This window comes from Zerene cesonia, chromosome 8, assembly GCF_012273895.1.
Source record: "Zerene cesonia ecotype Mississippi chromosome 8, Zerene_cesonia_1.1, whole genome shotgun sequence".
In the NCBI taxonomy this organism is placed as follows: domain Eukaryota; kingdom Metazoa; phylum Arthropoda; class Insecta; order Lepidoptera; family Pieridae; genus Zerene; species Zerene cesonia.
The window spans coordinates 2943669-2956556 of NC_052109.1; the positions used below are offsets into that span (position 1 = coordinate 2943669).

At 32.6% G+C, this 12888-nt stretch overlaps 1 protein-coding gene across 1 annotated transcript; it reads right to left on the reverse strand.

Annotated features, from left to right (window-relative positions):
* Positions 1 to 11463: 11463 nt before the first annotated feature.
* On the reverse strand, positions 11464 to 12882 carry LOC119828560 (silk gland factor 1-like). The gene has a single exon (XM_038350749.1). The coding sequence runs from the start codon at positions 12719 to 12721 to the stop codon at positions 12434 to 12436; it is 288 nt and encodes a 95-aa protein (XP_038206677.1). The 5' UTR covers positions 12722 to 12882; the 3' UTR covers positions 11464 to 12433.
* Positions 12883 to 12888: the final 6 nt, after the last annotated feature.

The following is a 12888-nucleotide window of genomic DNA, read 5'->3' on the forward strand; positions in this document are numbered from 1 at the left end:
CACAGCGTTTATTGAATATGAACATTTCACACATGCAAAAAAAGGTACATTTTAAGGAGGTTTCAGTTAAGAAGAGACACAGAAAGACGTGTTTTTCATCAAGTAAACGATAACGTAAGAGGTAGAGGTTTAAAACGAGATAAAAAAGGTAATCTAAGAACTACATAATCTAATTCGATTTATAATAAATGGCTTGTATAACAATTTGTTTCACTAAATAAAATCTCCCACCAAAAAAAACCCTGAATATTCTACAAGAGTAATTGTGGTACTACTTTATAGGCACTACTAATATATTAGTATTACGCACTACTCCTAATATATTATTATTATTCATGTTCATGGTCGGTGGTAGCGCTTACCATCATGCGACCCACCAGCTCCAATATCGACGTTGATTTAAAAAAAATTAATAACCGTGAAGACTAAAATGTTTCTTGTCATTCAGCTATGGGTAATTGTGATTGACACAAAACAAAAGTGTTGTGTAGGGTGATAATATGTATCATAAAATTGTCTTGCGTAAAAATAACTCGTTAAAGATTAAATACATTCCATTATTCGTAGAACGATACTCTATCAACGACTTTTATTTTAAACTTAAAGAAGTTCAGCATTTCAGCCAGTTTACTCAAAAAGAGCCGTCTAATATTATATCTGAGTGAGTCCGTCGCTTAAACAATAATGAGCCAACAGACTGTTAGCCTGCCGACGTCGCCCACCGTTTATACGTCGTGACAATTGACCGGGAATGTATTTTAATACTGCTGAAAATCATTTCGTGACGATTCTTTAAGCTTCTATTTTATTGTTCTTTCAATTTTAGACTTTCAGAATTAATGAGTCACTTCTATAATTTTGTGTTTTAATAAGATCTTATATGGTAAATGAATTTAACAATTATTTATTTTAACATCGAATGATATTTATTTATCATTTCTTTTTTAGTTTTGAATATATTTTATAATTAAACAGTACAAAAAAATCCACTCTCTCTCTTTTTACTCTGTTTTTTTAATCGATTTCATGTACTAGGTACGTTTTGAACACGCCCTTGTATCTACTTATTAGTTGCTTATATGTACGAAATAAATATTGTATAAGGTTATTATTCACAATCGTTATATTCATCTAAATTCAACATTGTATTACAACAACTCATATAGGTATTTTCTAGCTTCCATGAATACTCGATAAAGGTACGAAATACAGCTTTTTCTTTACTTTCATTCTAGACTACATTAACATTAAAGCAGTGACATTCTAGATACGACATATTTTCACATAATTATCTAATAGATTTCTATAATAATAATTGTATTTCTGGAACATATATCAGCAAGCGACTGGTGCTATGGTGTATGGAGCTGTTGTGATATACAAAGCTATGTTGGCTCGGCCACGCAACGTAGTATTGACTGTGAGTACTGCGCATGTCCCTTTCCACAGAATTATACACAGATCATCATAAACTAGACAGGACGGCCTATTTATTTATGGCTATTCCTTTGTTATTGACTCCACCCTTGAATTTATTATTGTACAATGTTTTATCCGGCCTAATAACATAAAGTTGCAATTCTAGATACCTTTATAATGTTTTCCAAATGCAAATAAAGTTAATCTGGTAGGTTATTAAGGACTTAGAGATAACATAAATCAATTTATTTGTAGCAGTATAATAATTACATTTAAATATAGTGTACTTAAATTATATTTTTTTCGTTTGATACGGGTACTAAAAATTCATTCTTTCCCGATTCCCTTTCATGATTTCCTTCGGCAAGTATGACCCAGGTAGGGACCACTTCATAATGAGATGGTTTACAAGCAACGTCGTGCGTTCCCGTGCCCTGCCAAATTTTATCTAGATTTTGGATAAATTCAGACGTTTTAAAGGTTGTATCCGAACTCTACCATTGAAGCCTTCCTATTCCATTTGGATTAGACGTATATACGTATAAATAAACCTTAACTTAATCTAAATTTCTATCAAGAAATGCATATTTCTAATTACTAATATTTTTTGTTATGTCATAGTCGGTCTAATATTATATACTTTGTCGTTGAGGAAACTAATATGTTTACTTTTAGGATTTTTCTTCGGATTAATTATATTTTGACGTATAGCGCCTCTTTAAATGGTTATTTATAAATTATACATATTTTAATATATTATTATGTTCCATCCAGTTATTATATAGCGATTGAAATTGTTAAGCGATGAGATAAAGTGTACCGTTTAGAACATAATTGTAGCTTAACTACAATAGTTTGCCAAGTTATTACTTAGATATATGATAACGAACAACACATGTTTTTCATTGTTTTGTTGTAAAGCTTATGTTGAAAATGTATTGGGTCTGATTACGTTGATGTAAATCAGAATACAGTATGGTAATAGAAATAAAAGACAAATAATTTTTATGTACGGAGAGAAAGCCTGGAAGCATAAGTCCCAGCTTGAATATTTAATTTATATTTATAAGAAAGCCTGTTTCTGGACAGCGCTTAAAATTTTGGCCAGGAAGCCATTATAGGAAATGTTGTATGTGGATAGCGAATCAAAGGCATTGCATATAATAGGCAATATAAAAAAAATTTAATGATAAAATGCTAAATTGTAGATTTTTATGGCCGCCGGAATTCACATTTCAAAATGGTAAAAAAGTATATAGGTAAGTAAATTATAATAACCATACTAATGTTTTATGTCAATTATCAAAATTGTTTGCTATGTTAAGTTTTAATTTGTTTATTGATCATGTCTTATGATGTTTATTATTTGCATTCTAACCAGATCTCATTAAACTATATTAAATGAATAAGTGTTTAATTAAAAGAATAATGAATATAACAATTGCTATTGTCATATACAACACACATTATTATTGCTTTATATATAATATATATACCTACCAACACGTACAAATGGCGCATTCATTAAAACAAAATAACAGCAGAAAGCATAAATCAAATGAAGAACAATCCATTAAACGGATCCACAAAAAATACTCGCCTCCGATTGGTTGTATATCTCTACCGTTCACGCAATTGGTCCGCGCCGACGCGCTGCGCTTCGAAATCCGATACTTTTTAATAATGGCCTTTAGCTAATGCGATCGGCTTTTATATTAGTAGGCTAGTATTTTATTACATAGGAGCCGAAATTCAATCTTAAGTGCTTTGTCGGAGCCGTGGGAAGGATATTGGCTGTTTCCTATGTCTTCTCGTATTGTATTGTTGTGTTTTAGTTAGCAATATTCGATTGGTAACCTTAATTAGCTGTGCATTTAACAACGAAATATTTTAAAATTTTCCCCTGTTATTGCTTTCGTCAATAACATTCATCGTTTAGTAACAACACTATCGCATAAAACAGCTGTCGATTGCAAATTAACCGCAATCGAAATGTAATTGATAAAACAAAATAAATCACTAGCGCAATCAAGAGAGGCGGGACTAATCACAGTGCAAGCACTGTAAAGCATTATCAAACAAGTTATTGCTTAAATACGCAAGATACACTCGAGCCTCATTGATGGGGCTGGGCAAACAAAAATATCGACTATTCGATAACAGGCGAGCGTAAATCGATACTGACCCCGCATCGATACCGCGACAATGAGCAAATACTAGGTACCTACCTAAAGACGATAAAAAGTGAACGCGACTCTCCAGGGCTGCCACCAGCGCAAAGATTGCAAGTCAATTTTAGTTTCTGAATGACCTCTTTAACGAAGTGATGCTTGGCCGGGATGAGTGTTTGCTATGTTAAATAGCTAACGATTGATAGATGAGTATATGTTATTGTATGCGCTGCGTAGATAACTTTTGTATTGGCATTCAAATGATGGTCTTTATTGGGACATTAGTTCAGAGATTGTTCAAAGAGGTCCGTTGATGTGATGTGTTTATAAAAACCATTTCATTTTCTTCAGTCCTATAATATAATACTCATGAGAATTACCACCCCTCACCATAAGCCGTAAGCTTGTGCATTCTACCTTCCGAAGCATAAATAGCTTTTTCGTCGGTATTACCTCTTATAGCTTTTTCCAATAGCCACACTGAAAATTTCTCCTAATAATCTTCGAGTTATTGCATAAAACATAGCATATTATATGAACGTAGTTACATGGGCAATATTCATTTTGCTTCATAACAAAAATAATAAAAACAATATATAGCAAGCAGTTCACAATTGATGAGTTGCAAATGACTACAAACTACAATTCATTAGCGGTTCAGCTTGTTAACAAGCCATGGTTTTGCACTTATAATGCTTATTCAGACTTCTACGTGTCTCTAGATTGGTTAAACACGACTGTGATTAACATAGTGTACCGAATGTTACCAGTTCTCTGTTATATATTGCAGTGTTAATTTTGAGATGTCTGTATTCATATGGGGATATATTGCGTTGAATATTCTGCTAATATTGTGAGAGCTAGAGCCATATTTGAGAATGTGTAGGAAAAATCTGTAATATAGAAATAACGTGGAACCTACTTCTATATTTATTGCGTATTTTTATACTAACATTTCGCCCGCGTTTATTTTACCCGTTTCACGCTCTCCTATGTCTTTTCGAGTCTAAAACGGTTTTGTGCCATATTTATTTTAAATCGGTTGTGTGGTTTAGGCGTAAAAAAAGACCGACAGACAGAGAAACCAATTTACACACATATTCATCTAAACATGTTATTTAGATTTCAAAAAAATGGAAGCTTTCCTTTTTACAGTTTTTTTTTATTTAGTGCAATGAAATGTGAATTAATAGTTTGTATAATATTGAAATATAAGTAAGTCGGGGCTTCCCTAACTAGAATTGAAAATGACGCGTTATCAGACATTGGTTCTATCTCATAGATAAATACAATTTTGAACCTTGCGCCACATTGTAATATCGATGAAAATTAAACTGCTAATGTCAAATACTTTTTGGGAAATACGTAATTCACACTTCGTTGAAATTCTAGGAAAAATTTATGTTATAACCGACACAGAATTTTTGAAGGTTATAAATATTGTACTAGATTATTATTTATCCAATTTCAAGAAAATAAAAGTGTTAAGAGATTCCATATACTATCTGAATAAAAAGTATTAAAATGGAAAAGATTCATTTCATATATGTATACATTAAACATATATAAAATGAAAACATACGAACGAACTGAGAGCAACTGCACGCACTTAACCTTACCAAAATATATAATGATAATGCAATAGGCTATATCTATAGCTATTTGATTCTGGTATTGATTGCTACGGATACTGTATTAAACGTATTTTCCCCACTTTCTAAACGAAATATCAAAACTTTGGAAAAATTGAGACCTTTTTTATCTTTTGATTTAAATAATATATAAACTAAATACTAAGCTCTTCATTGAAATTAGATGTTTGATAACAGCTTTCTTATGAATTAACAAACAAATAATAATAATTATAAGAACATATGTACTTATTTGCATATTGATTATTTCCATTTTTATGTTTTCATTTAATAATATCCTGTGGCACCCTTATTATTTGTCATTAAATGGGGCCAATGAATGTTTGTAACATGCTTTATAAACAAATTACAAAAACGATGCTTTATAAACAAATTATGTAATTATTAATTTTAAGCAAAAGACCTACACAATTTTTAATGTTGTTTGACTAAATGGTAGGATCTCTATTAATATTATTATAATTGTAATAGTGAAAAGAGGCTAGAGTGACAAAGGCTAGGTTTTACCGCGGTGAACATCTCATTCCCACAGAAATTACCTATTACTTTGCTGCTAAAATGCTATTACTTATAGTAATTTAAAATTCGAATTCCACCTCACAGTTAAATTATTTTTTTTTCAAATACATCCAATTTATGTTCTTATGAGAAAGAGCTCTCGCAATGCATTTCCAAAGCACTGTCAAATGTTAAACTTACACCTTAAAAGTAACCTGTGAAAATACGTATAGTTCATCAATCTCCTGATTTTTCTTCTGTTCATTCAAATGTGATTCTAAATCCTACTTCCTACTATCCTATCCTACTAATATTATAAATACGAAAGTTTGTAAGGATGTGTTTGTTTGTTACTCTTTCACGCAAAACGTAATGAACCGATTGCAATGAAAGTAGGTTCGTAGACAGCTGGACTACTGGAATAACATATAGGCAACTTTTTATCCCGATATTCCTACGGGATACGGACTTACGCGAGTGAAACCGCGGGGCGCAGCTAGTTTACTATAACCATCTAGTTTACAACGTCCAATGCGTTCTTTGTTTTGATGATTCGCTACATTTCAAGTAGTTTAATAAACACTAACGAAAAGTACAAATATTGTCAAATGTTTGTTGAAATGCCAAATATTATCTCTCTTGTAACATCAATACGTTTACGCACTTGATCAATTAACCGCTAAACAAGTAAATTTAAGATTTAAAAATGTTTTGTGAATCAATAGGTCTGTTTGTGAACTAATACACAGTGTACACATAGTTGAGTCTCAGCTTTGAATGAGTTAAATCATCAGCATTATGTGCATTGGTATCAGAAGCAAATTGATAAGACATTGTTATGGAGTTCTGAGGACAATAAGTGCAGTTTGAAAACAGTCTATTAATTATTAGAGACACAGTATGGCTGCGACAGAAATAACCATATTACACCTATGTTTTAGTGGATGATACTTAATATTCCTGCAGAATATTTAAAATAATTTTTAATTAGATAAAATTATTTGTATCTAGAAGAGATAGTTAAGAAATACTAGTATATAACGGTTGCGTGATGCAATTTGAAAATACAAAATGGCCGCCGCGGGGTCAACGCTCTGGGTTCAGCGCACATTGTGATAGAGTGGACAATTAGATGTTATGAATATGAGTCTGTATACATATCTGTTGCATTTAGATCTTCTTTCTGATAATGTTAGTAATTATTTGCTTATTTCAGGAACTTAGTATAGGAATGTTGGTTTAATATCATTTTCATTCATTTTGAATGTAGGGTGTTTAATTAAATTGTTCAGCGTGGATAAAGGCACCCTTAGGTCCTATCCTTATGTTACATTTGGGTGAATTTTATAGCCCATTACTATATCTATTGGGTAGAAAACATTTATATTATTAAAAATCGTATAATTTCATATGAAAGTGTTAGTTACCATGCGCTTCAAAACAGCTTGCCGATTTTTATGAAATTTTATTATAACGGTCGGTGTGTTACATATAAAAATGTATTATATAAAAGGCAACGAATGAATTCGAAGAAAGCTCGTTAACTATTTTTATACCACTAGTTGTTATAAAAGTAACATTAACCGGGTCACCGAATAATTTATAATGTTATTTAAAAAAATTGATTAAGAATAACAATCAAAATTCAAATCTACTTCTTATCTCTGGCTAAATCCAATTTTGGGGTTCCATCTCCGTTCATAAATCATCCATACATCACCGCGGTCAAAAGGTCGGTGATCCGTCTCAAAAAGACAATATTGAAGTAAATAAAACTAATTAATACCAACTTCAGCTACTTCTGTATTCGTTCTGAAGACTTCGACGTATTCTGTGTTTTTTATATATTATACTAAAAAAATAAAGATTGTATAGAAGTTGGAATCAAGTAATATTTTCAATAAGCAATACGAGATGCAAAATCTAGTAAAATTTGAATGTACAGAACTACTATTAAAATGTATAAGTGTATCAATCAGTCGAAACACTTTCAGAAAGCGCTCAACCCTTCACTTCATTTCTTCTTATTTAAATGGTGCAATTTCTTGATTTAGGAATGACTGTCATACATAAAATCTCTATTAGTCATCAAGATAGAAAGCAATGTTTATTATTTTACTCCTTTATACGTGTACCAAAAATATTTGGTGAGACCGAAGATTACTTCCCCCCATAGATTGGAGCATTCCAGCAATACGACTAAGTGCGGGTCGGTGATGGATGGTGTTTGTTCTACAAATAGTTTTCAATTCTGGGTAGTTGTACGTTACAAAATCACTCACGAAATTGATATGGGGGACAGTCTGAAAAATTTTCGAATATTCTTTTGGAAAAATGTGAATATACACCTATGCACTAAATTATTTTTTTATTCTAAATATTATTATCTATTTCTGAGGAATTAAGTTTGTTTTATATATAAATCATTATTTACTCCATATTCTATGATGGTATGGAGTAAGATTCAGATTAAATTGTCGTGAAAAATTCCAAGTAAGGTACCAGTCCGAAATCGTATTTTGGTTAAAAATCAACAGAAATATAAAGAATAAATAAACTCATATGATAGAATATCAATAATATGATTTTAACTTGAATATCATTCATTTGGGACACTTCCATTAATAAAGTAGTTAAACATAAATTACAGTATCATGCATTTTATAATTTATATCCACAAGAAAGATGGTAAATTAAAAATCTAGAAATTGTTCGGAATTTTTAAATCTATTTATGAAATATTTGATTTGATTAAAAGATGATACAATCCTCTTGACCTAAACACGCAATATATCCTAGTGAAATGTAGTTGCAATAGTTGGCTTACATACATCCAATATGTTTATGAAGTAGCCAGCTATCATAATACTTATAAGTTAAATTGGTGTTATAAAATACTTACCCAAAAATAACCTTCCAAGATGCAGAGTATATGTCATTTTATAGTTACACAATATGACGCGATTATATAATGTGCGCATATAAAATTATCTACTTGAATTTATAAATTTTTGAGTTGAATATGACACTTCTTTTTTCAATAATATTTTTGTAAATGAAGGATGTATGTAATAGCCCTGGTGCATTTGTGAAAGAGAAGATTGAAGTCCATTTAAAATATAGCTGTTAATCATGTTTGATAATTTATTATTATTACTTTAGGTGTATTAGTGTATGTATATTTATAGATATTACATCTTATATAAAAATCGTTAAAAAATAAAAAACTAAACAAGCAATGTTTGATAAAATTTCGTCATATTCGGAACCGTCGGTGAACAGAAGATTTCCAATACAACATATTTCTTATATCACAACTCGTATCAAGTCGTATTGAACGTTGTGTGTGGCATAAATGTCCTTAATTGTAACTAAGAAATTTATTTAACACAATATGAAGACCCGCACCCAACGTCTACCGTTACATCGAACAAAGAAAGTGTTTTATTTTTATTATCACCGGACAAAACACACAAAAGGTCGACATGAGGCCTCACTGACATAACATCACACGCACTCACAAAAACTTATAACAAAACACACGTCGACCACCGAAAAAAAGTATAAAACGTTAAGTGATTCACTATAAATGATGCAACGATCGTTGCCGATCACAAAATTTAACGACTATCTTATCTTGTTTGAATAAAGGCTATTTTATTTCGGCGATCTATTGTTGGAATTAAATTCAATGTTGTCCATATCTTTGATGACTTGTAAACTTTCAATGATCGTTATATTATGTTGAGGATGAAGCCCAGTAGCTCGCTTAACAAGTAACTAAAATCAATAAAAGATAAATAATTTGATGCGCCCACACATCAAGATGTTTGTTTCCACAGTGTGTGGGAAATAGTATTATTACAATTATGGTTACTTGTTCAAGTAGATATTATGTTCTTTCCAAAAAGAAACGTTTAAGGTGTATCGAATATGACATGGCACATATCTTTTTCGTTAGAATAATTAGATACTTAATAGTTATTAAAAAGTACCATTGTCAAATATGTGTTATGAATAACTTCTGTGGATATTTAACAAATATCATAACTGCATATTTGTATAACCATATAAAGTAGGATAAAATACGATATTTTGTCAACTTTACCTATTTACATAACCACGTCACAACAATGTTCATTAGCCAAATAAACAATAAGTATTAGTCAATAAGCCGCGATATGAATGGAGTCTATTTACTTGAAAGCGACAGTAAGTCAGTCAGGTGTCGAGTGGTTATTTTTATAGATGCAATAAACCACCCGCGGAGAGTCGGGACAAAAAGATTCATTCAATATCCTCTGTTTCACAAATAGTTACGAGTTTCCGAACGTTGTGTTGAGTTTATAAGAGGCTGGGAGAATGTGTGCAGATATTAAAGCGTTTGACTTGTCTTTGTCCTTGATTTTTCATTGAACACCATTACTTATAATCTTAGGCCAAAAGCAACATTCGGTGGTTATAAAGTACACTAAGGTAAGCGGATTCCTTGATAACTCTATCAACATTATATATTTAAACATTCAAAAATGTACCTTAAATAATTTCGTTTTTCAAAGTCATGCCTATTTTACATTTAATAAAGACAAGGATGATACAAGCTCACAATTATTATTCGATATACGGTGCAAAGTCCACAACAGCAAAATAATAACTCGGTGTGAATATTTAGCACTATTGAGTCACGTGTAATTACTGCGTACATTTTGTTCGCTGTTTCGCCGACACAAGACAAATTAACACCAACATCCATACGTTAACCCTTTTGTGCTTTATAGCTTTATGACTGTCGTGGGTAAGGCCGGAACCTTGCGCAACAAAAGTGAAAATATCCGCCAGTAAAAGTATATGATAACTATTTATTGTTCTTTTAATGGCACGTAGCGTCGCCGCAGGTAAAGGGTTACTCATTATGGTTCGCCAATGTTTGGGAAATTGTTGTAAGGGTTGGCAGGCGCCAGTAATTTAAATATACCTAACTACAAAGGAATATAAAAAAGTAATTCACTTGTAGGTATTTATGTATCTAGCATCTGTCATTTATTAGTGTATTGGATATGAAAAGTTGGTCAACAAAATGAAAACACGTAAAACATTTTTTGTAAACTTAATTTTATTAACTCTGGAACTAACAGATGATATAAGTATCCTATCTAGATTCGAGTAAATGACATTAATATGTATTTATAACTACAAGGTTAAATTTAGCATAACTAATCATTTATTTAAATCACATCAAGCTATTGTTTGATAAACGTACAAATTTGAAATCTATTACAATCTTTAAATAGAACATTAGTGTTTATACGAGGTACGCGTAGGTCTTTTTCTATTTTGTAGTATTGTAATGATTCGCATGTTTGATATAAGATGACATGTCGAAACATATTGAATATAGTACATAATTTAACGAATTGAAGATGATCTTAACATCTCTTAAGGCCATTACACAAGGCTTGATAAAAATAAAATGCCCAAGGTGACCGTCATTGCTATGTTTAATGCTTATGACGCAATGTGATACACTTGTAAGAAGAGCGCTAAGGAATAATTCAATTTTAGCTTGCTCAATAGGTAGTTTTAACGCGTTTTCATTGAATTTGAATACCTTACGATATAAGAAATTATAATATTTGTAAATGATGAAATAATTTGTACGTCTATCAAATATTATATTAAAATGCTAAATTGAAACTTGCATATAAATATATATTTAAGTGGAATGTGCGGAAGCGTAGATAGGTACCTATCTTACACCAAACACCATATTTAAAGTCAATATATAATTTTATCTTACATCTATATATACAAAACTTAACTACGCCTATACGATGGTCGAAGGACTATAACTCCATTTCGTCTATCTATTAATTTAATTATAATATACACATTTTAAACAATCAACATTGCACAGTTCTGTCCGCGATATGACGTCACCCGTAACGCACATTGATATACCAATATTAAACGCGAAACCTGCTCGTCTACATTGTATCGTAACAAATAAAAATACTTTATATAAATTCGTACGTACCCATTCCACTGATGGTTGAGTTTATTCCACTATAAGTTACTTTGAGAGTAGATAACTCGCAATCGCATTAAAATAATGTATGTCGATTGCGAAATGTTATTTATTTAATAAAATTTTGATATGCGTATTTAAGTTCAAGTTTGTTGACCAAATAAAAGATTTCAACGCGCCCGATAGTTTATCGAAATATCAATAGGTAAAGATAATATCGATAGCAATAATATCGATCAAATTGTTGAAGTCATTCCTTGCGTCTAATGCCATATTTCTGTTTTGGGCGGATTCACTTAGGTATAGATATTAATTTATTAATTGTAGTAGCGTAATGCAAGTTTGAAATAAGTATCATGTGCAAGATAATTTAGACTAACGTATTATTTCTAAATTCGATAATCATAAGTGGTATATGAATGGGCGTCCGTGCAAAATTACAAAGGACACTTCCGAGAGTCCACTAACAGTTAGGCCTATCGGGGCCGCCGCCCGTGCGTCGGTGCGCTCACGTTCAGATTATATACACAATTTACAAGGCTACCTTATCACAAGAACACAACACGCTCACATGGAGTCCGTTATTTGAAGAGAAGTTCGCTGGTTCCTGAGGGCGTTTGGGCCACCCGGCGAGGCCAGGGGCCGCGGGCCTAGGCCAGCGGATACTGTCACAAGGGAGGCTGCGGGTGGGCGTGCGCGTGGTGGTGGTACAGCGGCGACTGGTAGTAGTTGTCGGCCGGCGCGTGCCCGTACCCATAGTTCACGTCGTACATCTTCAGGTCTGCCTTGGTGTCGGCGCCGGGCAACAGCCGCGTGATGCTGAACGGGTGCGGCGCGGGCGCGTAGCCAGTCGGCTCCTGCTTCAGCTGGGCGTAATGTTCCAGCGCCAGTGGCGTGTGCTCGGGAAGGCAGAGCTCTGGCGCCGCATGCAATTGCGCCAACAATTCATCACGCATCTCTTTCTCTTCCCCTGTGCCGCCGCCTACTGAAGTCTTTTCGTGGGAATGATCGCGTTTATCGTGCCCACTGCCGTGGTGTCCGTGCGTGTGAGCCGCTTTCTGCGCTTGCCTTATTGATTCCTTCTTTTCATCTTTGAAGCGCTTCTGCCGCCTCAAAAAGCAGC

Coding starts and splice junctions, on each gene's coding strand:
- LOC119828560 (XM_038350749.1), bottom strand. CDS start 12,721: ATGCGTGATGAATTGTTGGCGCAATTGCATGCGGCGCCAGAGCTCTGC.